Source organism: Benincasa hispida, chromosome 6 (genome assembly GCF_009727055.1).
Source record: "Benincasa hispida cultivar B227 chromosome 6, ASM972705v1, whole genome shotgun sequence".
Lineage (NCBI taxonomy): Eukaryota > Viridiplantae > Streptophyta > Magnoliopsida > Cucurbitales > Cucurbitaceae > Benincasa > Benincasa hispida.
In genome coordinates, this window is record NC_052354.1 from 25043931 (window position 1) to 25062135 (window position 18205).

Sequence of the window (18205 nt, forward strand, 5' to 3'; positions counted from 1 at the left end):
AGCAAGAACTATAAACATTTTTCTTTTAAGAAAAGAAAGAACGAAAGAAAAAAACTATGTAATTAGCCAAAAATAACTTAGCATCTTATGTAGCAGCAACTAGAGGTTACAGGAGAATTGAGATTGCACATATCACTAATTCTATTGCATTTCTGAGGGAAGATAATATATTCAATAATCTACCGAATGTTACATTGGCATCGTGCATTTCTTTTGAGAGTGTCCCAACAAATGACATCGACCGCATTGTACAATCCTCTTTGGGCGTTTCAAGTTTTCAACTCTGAGAACTTTCTTTTTTGGCCTTCCGGGTGGGCGACGAACTTTGGGAGGACGTATTGTGATATCAACCTTTGCACCTCCCCCCTCAGCCCCCTCACCCGGCTCCTTCCACAAGCTCTTGTCGAGGATCGGGTATATCATTTGCGAATAAGTTTCACGGAAACTAGCAACAGTGAAACAAGGCTCAGCAAATAGATGAGCATTCTGCCCACAGGACATCAGAGCAGCAGCAGCATGAGCACAAGGCAGACCATATAGTTGCCAACGACGACAAGAACACACGCGACTATGTATCTCCACAATATTTGTCCGCTCAGTTGAGACAATTTCAAACTCAACTTCATTTGCACGAAGTACTTGATAACAACGAGCATCTGCAATTGCCTCAGCGATCCGCTTCTCAGCAGAGGGCACTAGAATGGAGGTCCATCTCATTCCCATTTCACGCCGTTCGTTAAACCAAGATGCCATCTCATTACGGATATGTTCCATCATCTGGACAATGGGGAGCTCGTGACACTCAAGTGCCCAATTATATAACAACTCTGTAACCCCTAATGTAAAATGGCCATATCGCACACCTTCAAAATATGCTACTGCCCACAATTGGGGAGGGAAGTGCTGAAACCACGTTATAACTTCCTGTGAGATCTCCACCATTTCAGCAATTTTGCTGTCGAATTCAGCTGCAGTGAGAGCATAAACAGCATTCCAAAAAATATTGACCAACTTTGTGTTTTTAAATGTATCACGAAAATTTTCGCTTACATAACGCAGACAAAATCCATGAAAGGCACTAGGAAAATGTGTCTCGACTGCCTCAACGATGCCTCTTTGTCTTTCAGATAGTATTGTCAATCTTGGCATGCTATCAGTATTTACCCCAAGAAGCTTCCGCAATTCTGACATGAACCACATCCAATTTTCATCACTCTCCACATCAACAACTGCAGTGGCCAATGGGAACAATGAATCATCCGCATCAACAACAGCAGCACAGAGTAGGGCTCCCAAGTATTTTCCTTTAAGATGTGCCCTATCAAGTTCAAGAAGCGGCCTACAGGCATTTATAAACCCATATATCGAGGCACGGTAAGAAATAAACAAGCGCTGGAAACAATTTTCCTGTCCAGTTGCAAAAACTGAAGCAATACTTCCAGGGTTTGTTTTCCTTATTTGTTCACAATATGCAGGAAGAAGGCGATACCCTTCTTCAAAAGTTCCATGAAGTGCAGCCATGCTACGTTCTTTCCCACGCCAAGCTTGCATGTAAGATACAGCAACTCCGTGCTGATCACGGATATCCCGGAGGATTTCCTTGGGTTTATACTGTGGATTATCTCTTACTTGTGCTGCCACAGATCTGGCAACCCATCCCACGGAGGCTTGCTGATGATGAAGATTACGAACACCTTCACAAGTATGCTCGCCATGTAAGGTTCTAACTGTAAAGGTTGGAACTCCAGGGCATTTTGCTACGTGCACACGCCATGGGCAACCTTCCTTGGAACACTTGGCTATAAACCGGCTACGATCAGATTTAACGATTCGAATATCAAAATGCATAGCTATAGCAATATCTTTCAACATTCTCCGGCAAGTTTCAACATCGGGAAATTCTTGTCCAATAACCAGAGTGTGATCTACCAGACTAAGTGCAGTCTCCGACACAATTAAGGAGTGATCAGCCATTTATTCAGAGTATGAAGACACCAGCATCACATGATTCTGCATGTTTTCTTCATGTTGAAATGAAGAACAAATATTAGACACTCTACTGTACCACACTGCCATAGAAAAGAAGAAAGAAAGTCGTGTTAGAGGGTAGAATACCAGTATAAACAACCGAGTTCAATAAAACAACTATCAACTTGTTCATTTTGTTAGGATAAGCATCCAAGCTCTAACAAATTATGCAAGCAATGGAAGTTTTCCAGCATTACGCAAGTCAAATCTACAGCTAGACAATATTTTACTTAATTGAAACATAGGTAATAAATTTATAAATTGATTTTTACCGTCTTAATATGATTGTGCACAGGGTGAGAATGTGGTATGTACAATAATGATGGTCGACCCAATGGTAACAAGAGTTAAAAAATCCATGAATGCCAAAGAAAGACTCAGTTGCTTACCCAACCTTTCAAAATCTTAGTTTACATAATGGCCAATGTACCAGAACATTTAATAATTTCAAGTTAATAAATAGACCGGAGAATGGGTTAACAAATCAAACACCATTTAAAAGTCAAGTATAATGCTCCCAGAAATCCAGAACTTCTGGAGGGTAAGTTGAGTTGTGAACAAAGATCATCACCAACAATGTAAGAGATTCAGGCTCCAAAAAGAAAACAAGGCCATGTAAAGGACCGGACATAACCCTCTGTTTGAAAATTGGAACATAAGCGTGTTTGGCATTTTTAAGAGACTAAGGTTGCTGTTCTTGATTATAATATTAAGCTTGAGTTGCGTAGCTCAAGATTGGAGAGCTTTATAGGCAAACGGTGCAACTGCATTTGAAACAACTTATGACCTAGATCTGCCGAACTTTTGTCAGCATTCCAAGATTGGCCATCAGGGTGAGCAGCTGCAGACCCCGCAAGGTAAAATTGAAGCATGGATGTGTTAAGTCAAATTAATTTCCTCTTCAGGTCAACACCATCACATCCACATGGGCAATTGTCCAAAATAGCCCTCAAATTTCCATCTTTCATAAATGGCATCCCTTTTGACCAATTATTTTAAAAGCTTCTTCTGGTACATCCCAGGACTGATACCGATACCAAAACAAAAACTTTTAACTTTAAATAACACATTTGAACTACCAACTTTTTGGGCTTTCTCAATGAAACGTTGAAAGGGTTGGACCTGGCCTGCCTACAACCAAAGCGTTAGAAGCCCTTAATTAAGGAGGCCTTTAGTAAATCTGGAGTGTTCCCTAGCTTGATTCTTTCTTTGCTTCCGTCGCTCAGTGCATCCCCACTACCGCCCCTAACAAACTTTCTGTCTAACTGTCGAGATCTCTTGCTCGGTGTGCTCGTTAGCCAAGACAACGACCAAGATTGTACAAAAATTGAGAGTAATGAGCATGGAGCAACCAAGGCAATACTCACGAAGGCATGAGCATAAACGAGCTTCTCAGAGGTCAAATTCGAAGAAACAAAGCAGCGCATAGAAGAATGCAAGTTGAAACTTTAAGAAACTATCAATGTAAACATCAATAAAATATTGAAGTCTGAGTATTCATTACAAAAATGTAAAACAAAGAAATTCAAAAGAAATAATTAAATAAATAATTTACAGGCTGCCTTAAGTTTCAATTGGTATTTTTTTGGGATAAATACCCATTTATACCTCTAAACTTTGAGATTATATCAATTTAAACCCTGAACTAATGATTATAACAATTTCAATCCTGAACTTTTGTAATTGTATCAATTAACACCCTCCTCCAGACTTGGTTCAGAAAATATTGTGTGAAACATACAAGTATTTCAAATTAAACTTCTGAATTGTTTTAAGTGAATCAATTTAAACCCATCATAAAGATTACATTTGAAAATCATACATGCATTCAATTCTTATACGTGCATATACTTATTCATATGTCAAATTAATAAAAATGGACGAATAAAATTTATGCACGAACGATTTTCAAAAGAAATCTTAATTAAGAATCTGTTTTCTTTGATGAAAACAACTACTTTCATTGAGAACAAATGAAAGAACACACGAGCATCCAAAAAACCAAGTCCATAAAAGAAAGGAGGCTCCCACTACAAGAAGGGACCCTAACTATACAAAATCAAGTCTAAAGGATAGTTACAGAAAGCCTTCAAAATCGAAGCCCAATGACATGAAACCGAACAAGAGACCAAATGTCTCTAGCATCCCTTTCAATCCCTCTAAACACCCTACTATTCCTCTCACCCCATAGCACCCAAATAATAGCACAAAAACAACCACACCAAAGAAACCGGTCTGTCTCTCCAAACGGCGGATTGAGGAGGAACTCCTCTATCATATCACTAACATCTCTGTGTCGGGCACTTAGCATGCCATACGTTTGGAAAAAGGAATCTCAAACATAGCTCGCAAAATCACAATGCCAAAGAATATGGTCCAAGTCTTCTTCCACCTTTCGACAAAGAATACAACAAAAAGGCCCAACCATCAGCAAGATCTTCCTCACAAGCCTATCCAACGTATTAAGACGGCCATGAAGAACCTGCCAAGTAAATAACCTCACCTTTCAAGGAACCTTGATCCTCCATAACGACAAAAAGCACCAAGAGGAGAGGGGTTAACCAAACACTGAAAAAATGACTTACACGAGAACCCTTCCAAAGGATTAAGGCTCCAAACTCTCACATCTCTCCTCCCACGACAAAAGAGATGACTCTCAAGAAGAGAAAGGAAAGGCACTGCATCCATCGTCTCTCTATCAGAAAGAGCCCAATGGAACCCAAAGGAAAAAGTACAAGAGCTCCCATTCCAAACAAGAAAGTCACAACATAGTTTTTAAAAGAAGACAGATGATATAACCAGGGAAATAACCCACAGAAGGGGGTTTAATTGATAAAATTATATGTTTCACACGATGTTTATCCAAACAGAATATAATGGAAAGTGTAAATTGACACTTTCAAAAGTTTAGGATTTAATTAATACAACTATTAGTTCAAAAAGTTTAAATTGATACAACCCTAAAGTTTAGGGGTATAAATTGATATTTTCCCTTTTTTGTCGATAATTTTTTGTCCCTAAAATATCAAGGAATCCTTAATATTGTTGATCATCCTCTCATACCAGCTACTGATCACCGTCTTGGTAACCTTTCTATTATTTTTTTATTATTATTATTATTTTTTATAGGAACAACTTTCATATAGAAAAAAATGAAAGGATACACAGCATATAAAAAACCGGCCCATGAAAAGAGACTCCAACTATACAAGACCATGTCTATAGAATAATTACAAAAGACAGGTTCTTACATGCACAGGGTATTAGCAGTCGTTTCCAACTGTTGTTCCCTTCCCATGGACAGGTTCTTACGCGTTACTCACCTGTCATCCACTGGAAACACCACTTCTCGTCTGACTTGCACATGTTAAGCATGCCACCAACATTCATCCTGAGCCAGGATCAAACTCTCCATGAGTGAAGTCATCATTTGACCAATTGGCTCGAACACTAGATCGCTTGTGCCCACACCCATAACCATACGGGCTCAACCTAAATGGAGTGGCTCTTAGTTACGCTGCACCCTAACCCGAGTCCCATGTCCACTCTTATCCACCAAAAACCCAAGAAGTTGGCTAAGCGTGGAGCTTGAAGACCCTACTGCATTTTTCTTTTGTTCCATCGTTGAGAGGAAAAGGATCTTTTAGATCTATGTCAAATCAAACTCTCCAACTTACAGATATATTCATAGATAAATTGACTAGTTGATGATCTCATTCATGTTACCTTCCGTTATATCTAGCCAAATAAAGAAGGAAAAGGCCCCCTTCCAAATTTGTCCAGAGTCATCAATTTTTTTAAAATGGAATTAATGGATTCAGTGACCTTGCTCTCATCCAACAACCGAGTTGATATTATCTTAGATGTTGGATTGTGAAATTGAGGAATTAACTTCTCTTTTGCTTTTGCTTTAGCCGACTGTTCCTTCCCATGGTTTTAGAGATCAACTTTTTATAGTCCCTTAAACCATTTGGGCCTTTCTCTTGTAGGCACTATACACTTGGTCTCCTTTTTGGCTCCATCTTCATCTTATTCTTTCTTCACTTCCTTGTGCAAAATAAAAGGCTCCAAGAAAATTCAATTATTTGCTTGGTTGGTTGCTTTAGGAATAATTGATACTTTGAAGTTTTGAAAGCCTCCTCTCAAGCAAGATGCCCAAAATGGCATGTATTGTGTAGTGAAGCCGAGGATATAAATTATCTGCTATGGTTCTGTCCTTTTCCCACCAGAGTTGAGATGTTTTTGGCAGGGATTCAACTTAACCTTCAAAGGTTGAGCATTCACGAGGTGCCAAAGGAGTCATTCTGAACCCTCCTTCCTAGTGGATAAGGTCAAGTTCCCTAACAAGTTTTTTTTGTTTCCAGCTTTGTTATTTACTTGGCTGTAAAGGAGGAATTCAGAAGAAAGATACTTTGTGGGAGGACTTGTGGAATTCAGTCTACTTCAGTGTTTCTTTATGAGCCCACAATTCAAATTATTTTGTAATCTGTATTTTATTTATTTTGACAACAGTCCTTTTTTATTATTTGATCTTTCATATTCTTAATGAAAGTTGGATTGTTATTAAAATAAATAAATACATTTTTAGTTTTGAAGTGGATAAGGCACAAAAATGTTTAGAAATGGTTTTCAAACTTTGAGTGGGATCAAACTACAGTGATTACTAAGGGTCTGTCTGATAGGAAATCTGAAATTTAAAAACAACGAATTCAATTAAAATAAAGTTGTATTTCATGTTTTCATATATGTGTTTGGTAGCAAATCCAGAAACTGGATTCTAATTTAAATAATTGCTTAAAATGTGATTTATATTATATTTATAAATCATAAAACTTAATGTAGTTACCAACTGAATATTAGTCGATAATAAAAAAATTATTAGTTTATTTATTAACATGTTTTATGTTAATTTTTTTTTTATAACTATTATTTTGTAATATTATATGTTTTATAATAAATTACATAATACATATTTTACTTTTCAGAAAATAAATTGAGTTTATAACATGACATACGGTAGTTCTAAGTATTTTTATCTTTACTTAATATAATTCTGCACTTTAAAATTCAAAATTTAAAATATTCGAAAACATTAAAATATTATTTTCAGAATTTATACTGCTTGGACCACATAATACGGAAACATGTTTCAAAAACAGTATCAAGGTTGCCCACCAAACATATATTTGTTGAACTCAATCAATCTGAAAACATAAAACAGAATTTGGATTCTCTACCAAACAGACCCTACGCACTTGATAACGATTTCATTTTTAATTTTCTGTTTTTGAAATTTATGCTAGTATCCTCTCAATTCCTCTATCATGGTTTTCATCGACATCAAGGAAACACTTGAATTATGGTCAAATTCTAAAAATAAAAACAAGTTTTTAAAAGCTATTTTTTAATTTATTTTTCAAAACTTAGCTTGGTTTTTGAAAACATAAGGAGAATCTGGATAATAGAACATAAAAACTTATAGGTGGAAGTAGTGCTTATAAGATTCATTTTCAAAAACCAAATGATTATCAAACGGGACCTAAATTAAACTTGCACATACCGGATTGCAATTGCAGAAGCCTTGAGGATTGAAGCTAATGTGAAAGGTAGGCAAGGGTTAATCCATTCCATGAGGATCCGTCGATAATCAGATGATTATAAGCTGGAAGTTGATGGGTTGTGCAATGTGGAAGTATAAAAAAAAAAAAAAAGGGGTGGGAGACCTCATACAGGTGATATGGTAGACTGACATGTAAAGGTGGGCAAGGCTTAATCCTTCCTCATATTGGAGATGCAGTATGGGGCATGTTGAAAAGTAATACTTACTTTTTACTTAATAGATGTTCTTCCAATGAAAGATTTTCAACCTACAAACCGTTGGCCAATTAGAGAGGGTTGATCTCCTCTCCCAACAACTCAAATGACTCAAAAGATAATCCTGTCCCATAAGAAGTTCTTCTTATCTACTTATACCCTACCCCCATTCTCTCTATCTACATTGTATCTTCTTCCCCTTCTAATTGGTGGCCTACCCAAGGGACGAGAGTCCCTTCCCTTATAAACTTCCAATCTGTTAAATCATCGATTGACCCAATAGTTTAAGCTTATGAGTGAATTTAATATTATATCAACACTTTAACCCTCCTTCACTCATGGGTTTGAAATATATAGAAGACCCTACAAGGAGAAATCAATATTAATTGGAGAGAAAATAACATTGCAAAGATTTTAACACAAGATCTCCTGTACCTCCTGCTCTATTACCATGTTAAATCACCAATTGATCCAAAAGTTTAAGTAGATGGGTGAAGGTCAATTCAACAGTCTATCCGTGTCAAAATTAATGAAAAAATTAGAGTAATTATAAAAGAACTTGTGTTGGCCACTCCAATTGGAAGCTGTGAATCGTGCAAGGTCACAAAAATAATAAAGAAAATGTAAAGAGACCGTTTTTTATTTGACCAACTTATCACAATTTTCTAAATTTTTCCATTTGATTAATATCACAGTAGAGTTTTTCATTTCACCCGGCAACATAATATAAAGAGAGAAATATAGTATATATATATATAGTAGGTTAGAAGATCGGGTAGACTAACTTGAATAATAGTAAGACAGCCACCTACAGAGATACATGAGTTCCTCCACTTTTAAAGCATGTTTTCAATACCCTCTATGTTAGAAGCCCAAAAGGAAGGATACATGTTTTTCCATTATGAGGGATCTCCAAACATGAGTGGGTGTCGAGAGCCAATTTCATATTCAAAGAGAGAAAAGCAAGAGCTTTAATTACTGAATTTTATCAACATCAATCCCCCTAATCTCAATCTCACTGTAATTTATCTTGATACCGAATGTTTTCTCAAACATCTTGATTTTTCTTTTATGGAAACAACCGCTTTTATTGAGAAAAAAATAAAAGAATACAGAGCAAATTTTAAAATAAAATAAAATTAAAAAAGTCTACAAAAGAACTCCATTAGAGAAAGGATTTCCAACTATGTAAGATATTATCTAGAGAATAGTTATAAAAAGTCTTCAAAACCGAACCCAAAGAGAAATTGAAAAGAGATCCAAATGCATTAAATGTAGGGGAAAAAATAATATCATCAACAAATTGAAGATGATTGATGAAGAAAAAGTTACCTCTCGAGCAAGGATTAAAATATCAATGTTGATATATGTAAATGGTAGGGTTTGACATCAATATTTAGGATTGATCAACATCACAAAACATAAAAAATACCATCTATCAATACAATACAGATATGAATACTAATAACAAAATATTCTTGGTTTGGAAGTAAAAACAACTTAACTATTAATTTAAATAATCTTTATATATTTTTGTATTTATAAAAAATATCCAGCAATATCAATATTTTATCGATATATCCATAAAATTGATATTTTGATACCAATATGGACATAATATTTAATCCTTGCTCCCATGTTAAAGCCTTCGATAAGGCCAAAAGATTAAATTGTCACACCATGATGAAAAAGTAAAGAGAGAGGATCTCCTTGTCATATGCCTCTTCCAAGTAGCTTGACTCTCCCTTGAGGTTTAGCCATGATAATAATGGAGAAATTTGTACCAGAGATACAAGCATGATTTAATCCCCATTTTTAGTCAAAACCAAAGCCTTTGTTCGTTAGCTTGTTTGTTCTGCAGCACACATCCATAGATTTAACCAATTAGCAAGGTTCTGTAAAGCCAGTGGGTGGAAAAATCCAACACTTTGAATGGCAAGGTCAAGGCAGTCTGGTCGCTCAAGGAAGGGAATATAGACAACCTCTAAACAGAGGAGGCTCTCTAGTTGAATAAACTTAAAAGGGCTAATAGAGGGCACAGAACAGTGGTGAGGTCAACGAAAGGGAGGGCTTTTGGAACCACTGTGGGTCATAAAGAAGGCAACCCCGCACCACACAGCCCCCCATTAGTTGTTTGAGGAGGGTTTAGGAGGTAATCACCAATATCCAAACTAGCAACTAAAGTACGAGGTGGAGTGCTTGGTCATGTTAGCAACGAAGGTTCTAACAAATAAAAGGGCCCACATCTTTTTTTCGCAGGGGCAAAAGACACCTGATGGCAAAGAAAATGGATGATTAAAGATGAGACTGGGTCAAGATCAGTAAGGGTGGGAGACATCAGCCATGCTTCGAGTTGAGAAGGATAGCGTGGTGGGTCTCCAATAAGACAAAGGAAAGGCCCAGTTCAACAACTAGCATAGAACCCAACTCTACAGAAAAAAAAATGTAGCTTAAAAAGATCCATGGAACAAAGGATAGACCGTTAAGCATTGTTTGTTAGGCTACGGGCTTTGGATCAATTGTCGTGTAAAACCAATGAGAGGGTTTTATTAATGCATCAAAAGTTATTGAATACAAGGGAACAATACTCTATTTATAGAGAATTAAAGATAAGATAGAATAACTAAAAGGAAACTAAAAACTAATTAGGAAGCTAAAATGTAATTAATCAAGGATTAACCAAGATTAATTTGAATTTACCAAATTACTCCAATCCTGTTACATTAAATTGGAAAAAACTATTGCACAAAAGCCTTATTCCTTCCAGCTCAAGATCCATGATGGCTTGACTAGGAAAGTGCCGTGAATACAAAAAAAAGGGGAGATGAGACATCCCCAAGGCCAAAGGGCTACAAAAAGAAAATCCCAATTAGCCAAGAATAAGACAGAGAACACCAGATGAACACAAAGAGCTTGATTGAGTCCCACTGGTAATCCTTGCCACTGATCTTCTCTTTGAATACCCTCTGATTTTTGTAAAGCCAGAACTGCCAAAGAAGTGTTGCAATAGCATTGATCCAAAGAAAACAACCTCTATCTTTGAAAGGAATCCTTAAAATCAACGGCCAGAAAGCCTCATTAATATTTTTAGGCCAACACCAACTAATCCCAAAACACTTTAGGAGCCTATTCCATAAAAATGCCCAGGAATAATGTACGAAAAGGTGGTTGTGACGTGTGGTTTTCAACATTTGTTTTGCACAATATGCACTAATTCGGGAATAGTAAATAGGATGCTTGACAGAACGACATTAGCATGTGTGAGCCTACCCCCTCTTGAACAAAGGAAATTGCTCCATCTAGCAATTTTCGAAGCTATTTTCTCCTCAACCAAATTCTAAAACATAGAAGATCTGGGATTTTCCACCAAAGAACCCTTAAATAAGTCATAGGTCAGCTAACCACATCACAATCCCAACTCTCAACAACTTCATCCTCTTTGGTACCTTCCAAGTGAATGCCCAAGATGGTGGTTTTTTGACAATGATTTTCATACCAAACACATAGGCCTTTTCTAACAAAGCACTCAGAACATTATCCACAATCACAAACAGAAAGGGTCGTAATGAATCACTTTGGCAAAGTCCTCACGAAGTGTGAATAATCCCAATGGTCTGCCACTAACAAAGACAGATAAGGAGGTGTTCATGATGCATCCTTTAACCCAGTTGATCCATCTTTCTCCAAAGCATTTACCAAAGAACCTCCAACAGGACATCGCACTCCACCATGTCATAAGCTTTCTCAAAGTCAAGATTGATTACCTAATCTGTTTCCTTTTCACAACTACACTAATCCACCAACTCATTGAGGATGGAATCAAGCTCTTTACCTAGCAAGTTTTGCTAGGCCGTGTGAATACTTTGGATAGGCTTGTTAGGAAGATGGCTTCATTAATACTTTGGATAGGCTTGTAAGGAAGATGACTTCATTAATAGGTCCTTTTTGTTGTATTCTTTGTCAGAAGGTGGAAGAAGACCTGGATCACTTTCGTTGGGGCTGTCAATATGCAAGGTCTATGTGGATTTGTTCCTTGTAGGAGTTTGATGTTCAGGTAGCTGGCTAGAGGAATATTCCTGCAATGATCAAGGAGTTCCTCCTCCATCTGCTTTTCATAGAGAAAGGTCGTTTTTTATGGTTTATTGGGATGTCCACTTTGTTGTGGGATATTTAGGGAAAGAGGAGCAATAGAGTATTCAATGGTTTAGGCAAGGACTCGAGTGAGGTTTGGGCCTGGTGAGGTTTCATGTTTTGCTTTGGGCTTCAGTTTCAAAGCTTTTTTGTAATTATTCCCTAGGTAACATCTTACTTAGTTAGAAACCCTTTCTTTTTTGTGGGCTTGTTTTTTTATGCCCTTGTATTTTTTTCATTTTTTCTCAATGAAAGTTGTTGATTATATATATATATAAGAAGAAAAAGAAGAAGCTAAGAGGATGGAATGAAGAATGTCTACCTAAAACAAAGGCCAATTGATTCTAAGAAACATTCAGATGCATCATCTTTCTAAGATGATGGGCAAAGACTTCAGCCACCACTTTATAGACACTTGTCACAAGACCTATAGGCCGATAATCAGCTACCTTCGTTTCTCTGGTGTTCTTTGGAATTAGACAGAGATAAAGTCTCATTGACACATCTATTCAGGATCTCCTTCTCATAAAAATCCTCAAAGATCTTCAACCAATCGTTCTTTAAAATGGGCCAAAACTTTTTCATAAATTTACCAGCATAAACATCTAGTCCTGGGGCTCTATAATTACCAAGCTCATCAATAGCCTTTTTAATTCTTCTTTCGTAAAAAGTATTTTCCAACTCCAAACAAACATTTGAAAGAACAAGCCTCCACTCAAATCGCTAATGATAAAGCTTGGGTCTTCTCTTTTTGGGTAAAGAGTCTTGAGAAAGCTGCCAAACTCTTCAACAAATCAACCAAGCTTCTAGCTTCCATATTTTGGATCTCCACCACTAAACTCTTTTTCCTTTTTGAATTGGCTATATTATGAAAGGACGACGAGTTTTCATCCCCTTCTCCCAACCATTTAGCTTTGCATTTTTACTTGACTACTAATTATTCTTCCCACGTAATAAGCCAAGTTGAAACAGTGGTTAAATAAAATAGACAATGTAAAAGAAGGGGTTGAAAACATGAAGGCAAAAGGATATTGGTGAGAATGAAGCTATACAAATTTAATTGGATATTTTAGCAAAATTTTATGAGGTCAAGCCTTCTAGATCCTCTAACACGTCAAAAGAAAACCACAGCAAACCTCTCAAATGAACGTTAACATGTCAAGATTCCATATATTGAGAGGGATGTATCTAAATTTAACCTAATTCCAATAGGAAGTGACAACTTTGAGTTCAAAGAAGCCTTTCTAACTCCATGACACAAATGTCAGTTGACCCACACATTCTGCCAGCCAACTTGATGAGAGAAGGGTTTAGCTTGGTCAATATCCACGCAACTCAAAATAACTTTGTTCGTTTTGCAAGGATTAATTGAGTAATACTTGCTCCATGCTTCCAAGGGCATCTAAAACTTTGTCCAAGTGGAATTTTTTCCATTACTCCCTTGAATTGAGGCCTAAGAAGCACAGACATGGAAGTGGACACAACACGACGATACGCCAATTTTAGAAAAACTAGGACATAGACACGTTGACGATACACTCTTTTTTTATTATTATTTTTAGGATACATATACATTTAATATAAAATAATGCACTCCACTTAAAAAAGCATAGAACGCCAAATTAATTGTTAATGACCCCCCTCGTGGCAAAATTATTCCCTCTCACGGAATAAGACAGGATGACCCTCTCTCTCCCTTCTTATTTATAGTAGTTGTTGATTGTTTGAGTCGTCTTCTTGACCACAGCTCCATGTTGGGTCTTACTGTTGCTCACCCTATTGGTCACTCAACATTTTCAATTACTCACTTACAATTTGCTTATGACACTTTATTGTTCTCAATTGCTGAAAGATCTGTATTATATAACTTGTTTGACATTGTCCATATTTTTTAACGTGCTTCGGGGCTTAAAATCAATCTTGCTAAAGAGTGAACTCCTTGGGATTCATGTTTCATACTCTAATTTTGATTGGTTGTTGAGTTCTTTTGCTTGCAAAAGATGTTTCTGGCCTGCATATTATTTGGGGCTTCCTTTGGGTGGCAATTCTAAGTCTGTTTCGTTTTGGCAGCTCGTGGTTGAGAGAATTCAGCATAAGCTCCATAACTGTATGCTTATATATCGAAAAGGGGTCATCAGACTCTCTTTCAAGCCACTCTCTCTAGCCTTCCTAATTATGTCCTTATTCCAGGCCCATTTGTTTTTAGTTGCCTTGATAAGTTGGTTAGAGATTTCTTTCGGGAAGGTTCTCGTGATGATGGTGACTTACATAATGTGAATTAGGTGATTTCTCAGCACCCGTGATTATTGGGTGGTCTTGGCATTGGTAATTTTAAATATCAAAACTCTGCTCTTCTTGCCAAATGGACTTGGCGATTTTTATCTGAGCATGATGCTTTGTGGAGGAAGCTCATTGTTGCTAACTATTATTCCACTGATTTGTGTTTGGCCCTCACCTATTTCTAGTGGTTCTTCCAGAGCTCCTTGGAGGTACATTTGTTGACCTAATTGCTAACCGGATTAGACGTCGTATTGGTGACGATTCGTCTACGTCTTTCTAGCATGACTCTTGGCTAAGTTGTGGTGTCCTTGCCAATGTTTATCCAAGGCTCTTTCGTCTTGTGCAGCAACCTAAGGCTATTGTTGCTATTGCTTGGATCTCTTCTATGTCTGCTTGGAATTTGAATTTTCATCGTAATCTTACTGAGTTGGAGATTGTTGAATGGGTTTCATTATCTCTTCACCCGACATCTGTCCATTTACGTTCCTTCCCTGATGCTTGGTTGTGGCCTCTTGATCCTTCTATGGGCTTTACTGTTAAATCTCTTATGGCTGCTTTGGTGGGTGATATGGATTCAGTTTTGACTGACCTTTATTCGGTGATTTGGAAGGACAGATATCCAAGAGGATTAAAATCTTTCTTTGGAAGCTTAGCTGGGGTGTCATCAATATTGCTGATCGTTTGCAGTGTCGCATGCCTTATATGTCTCTGTCTCCCTCTTAGTGTCATATGTGTCATAAGTATGTTGAATCGCCGGTTCATCTTTTTTTCCATTGTTCTTTTACTACTAGCTTGTAGGATCTTCTCTTGCCTACTTTTGGTTGGTCCTTCACTTGTTCTAATAATATTTCCGATGCTTTGGTCTCTGTATTAGTCAGTCAAGCTTTTGGTGGTACTAAACAGGTGATTTGGTTGGCCTTCATTCGTGTGTTCCTTTGGTGCTTATGGGGTGAAAGGAACAAAAGACTTTTTAATGATACTTGTTCTTCTAGTACTCAGTTTTTAGAATTTGTGTTGTCTACTGCTTTTTCATGGTGTAAATTAAAGCACCCTTTCTCTCACTTTAGTTTGTCCTTTTTAGTTAGTAATTGGCGATCTCTATTAAAATATCTTTGCTCGAGGTTCTCCCCTTATATATATCAATGAATTGTTTCTTTTACCAAGAAAAAAAAAAGCCAAGTTAATAACAATTGTAGGAGATGGAACGGTTATGTTTCTAATTTCAGATTTTTATGTTTATGTTTTTTAACTTAAAAAATTGGCTTTCCATTTTTTTTTTTTTTTTTAAATCTTGGTTTAACATGTAATTGATTTGGCTTTAAATTTGGGTCCAACATAAAAGGTTGGACCATTTTCTCTTTTAAAAAATTTCCCAAGTGTGTCCAGGAAGTGCCCCAAACATGTCCCACGTGACTGAAACTAGAAACAAATAGATAAAAATAGGACAAAGAAATTTGTATGTTGCACATGCGTCCAGAGCGTGTCCATGCTTCATAGATTGGGGCTTTCCTCCCCTTTTGTAATTTCATACATCAATTTTGAAAAATTAAAAATAAAAAAGATTTGTACCAAACACCATACAAGAACTTTGTAAAGACCACAGTGGATGAGTCCAGTCCCTAATAGTTTCATCAATGAAAAACATGGGGACAGAACCACTAATGATGGTGGATGGGCCAGCAAGCGTACAAAAGGTGACAGTCAAGGATGAAAGAAAGGCATAAGTAGGAAAAGAAGGGGAGTTATAGTAGTCTATAGATGTGAAGTTGCCTATTAAGGATAGGAAAGAGGATCGGTCTTTTTTTTGTTCTCAACAAAGAGTACCATGAGTCTACTGTTTCTGCAATTAGAAACTAGCTGGGATATTTTGGCTCCATTCTCATCTCTTATTTGATAAGTTGAACAAAGAAAAATCAATTTTGGGCTCTAGGAAGAGTTTTTTGGTTGAGAGGAGAGTTGTTGATTCTTTACACAATTCAGAGTCGTAATCAAGGGTGAAGGAGAACAAGTTCTTGAACAGAACTAGCTTTACATTTACGATCCACTTCATGGGGAAAGGCAATTTACCATAACAAAAAGACCCCATGAAAAATTGTTTCTCGTTGAAGAACAAACAAGTTCTTCTAATCCAAGTTGATTAAATTTCACCCCTTCAGGACCTCACTGATTGCTCCATTCATTATAACAGAAACAATTCTCAGCAGCTTCAGCACTGATAATGAATTTCAGCCCCTCGGTTTTGTACTGCAAATCTTTTTGCCCAACCATGAATATTTCCAAGAACCCAACATCTATATGTTTTTTTTTTCCTTTGCAGATTTGATATAATGGAAAGAAGCTAAACAGGAAGAAGACTGACATAAAGTTCAAGGAAAGGGGCTCCAAAAGCAGGGGGTCAAGTGGGAAGACGTCACCCCTACCTCCAGATAAGGGATTATAGGAATGCGAATGCCCTCGGCTAAGAGTTAATGCGGAGAGTACAGAGACTGTCTCTTATACACATCTAGATGTGTATAAGAACTAAAACCAGAACTATTACAACTTGTGTTTGTAGCATTAAGAAGCACAAATAGGGAAATTTTGATCAACGGCCAGTCTATGCACGAATAGCCCTCATTTAAGACGAATACACAAATTCCTAAATGATTATACAAAAATTCTCCATTAAAGGGTCCATGGAGATGTAGTTTACTTTGCCAGACATTCAAACAGATCCCAAACTCCAAAACTCGCATAATGAAGTAGATAGAAGTTACCCAAAAGCTAAATAGTTGATTTCCACGCAGAATCCAACACCTTATACGAAACGCGACAGTAGTCCAATTTCTTCCAATGTCGGAATGTCTTGTTTAGGATAACAACACTATAAAAAAAATTAAAAAATCACTTTAGAGCAAAATTAACAGCCTAGAGCGAAAACATTAGCCAAAAACAACAACAAAAGTTCAAAAATCATGCCCTCAAAATCAGAGATCGGAGCAAGATATTGGGTTCTCCGAGAGAGAGAGAGAGAGAGAGAGAATACAATACAGAGGAAAAAGAAACTAATGTCGATTGGTATAAAAAAGAAAAAATTAGAGGGAAGAAGAGAGATACCAGGGAAGGAAGAGGAAGAGGAGGAGAAGCAACGAGGTGACGACGGCGGCGATGGCGGCGACGATGAGGCGACGGCGAGAGAGGAGTATTGAGAGAAGAGGCGTAGTAGGAGAGTACAGTCGAAAGAAGGGTATGGTGTGAATTAGTTAGGCCTCTGGGGGCATATGCGTGATTTCAGATATAGTAAAGTCAAGGAAACTGTGACACCTTACACTAATTAATCACAATAAGTTTATTAAAAAAATTACCTAGTTTAGGTAATTGACATGTATTATTTTTATTAAAAAGAATATTACAAAAATACCTACCAACTATATCATATTATGCATATATGAAATCTAAGATTTATATATTTTAATTTATTTGGACAAAATTTCTCTCAAATATTTGAGCTAATAGGGAATTTTATCTTTTCAAAGTTAAGGAATTTGAGGGCTTGTTCGATAGACAATTTGAACTCAAAAAATTGAAAATATGGGATCAATCAATAAAATAATTTTGTATTTTATATTTTCAGATAGGGATTGGGTAGCAGATTGAGAAATTGGATTCTAATTAATATATTATTTTAAATGTGTTTTATACTATATTTATAAACCATAAAACTAGTTGTAATTACCCACTTAATTTGAATTTAAACTATTATTAATTAGTTTATGGACACGTTTTAGTTATAAAAAATCAAAAATAGAAAAATAAGTGAAACTATTTACACAAAATAACAAAATTTTAATATTCTTTGATAGAGCTTAATAGAGGCAGATAGAAGTTTATCAGTGTTTATCAGTTTTTTTTATATTTCTGTAAATAATTTGACATTTTTTCTATCTGTGAAAATTTTCCTTAAAAAATGTAT

The 18205-nt window shown here is 36.5% G+C and overlaps 1 protein-coding gene across 2 annotated transcripts; it reads right to left on the reverse strand.

Annotated features, from left to right (window-relative positions):
- LOC120079771 lies at positions 1 to 17510 on the reverse strand. 2 transcript variants are annotated; one of them, XM_039034147.1, is made up of 3 exons: positions 17350 to 17510; positions 17010 to 17116; positions 1 to 2069 (listed from the first exon to the last, which is right to left on the reverse strand). In XM_039034147.1, the coding sequence occupies exon 3, from the start codon at positions 1972 to 1974 to the stop codon at positions 190 to 192; it is 1785 nt and encodes a 594-aa protein (XP_038890075.1). In that variant the 5' UTR covers positions 1975 to 2069; positions 17010 to 17116; positions 17350 to 17510; the 3' UTR covers positions 1 to 189. The 2 variants fall into 2 exon arrangements, with proteins under 2 accessions (XP_038890075.1, XP_038890076.1); XM_039034148.1 differs by lacking the exons at positions 17010 to 17116; positions 17350 to 17510 and adding an exon at positions 5280 to 6696.
- Between the last annotated feature and the right edge of the window lie 695 nt (positions 17511 to 18205).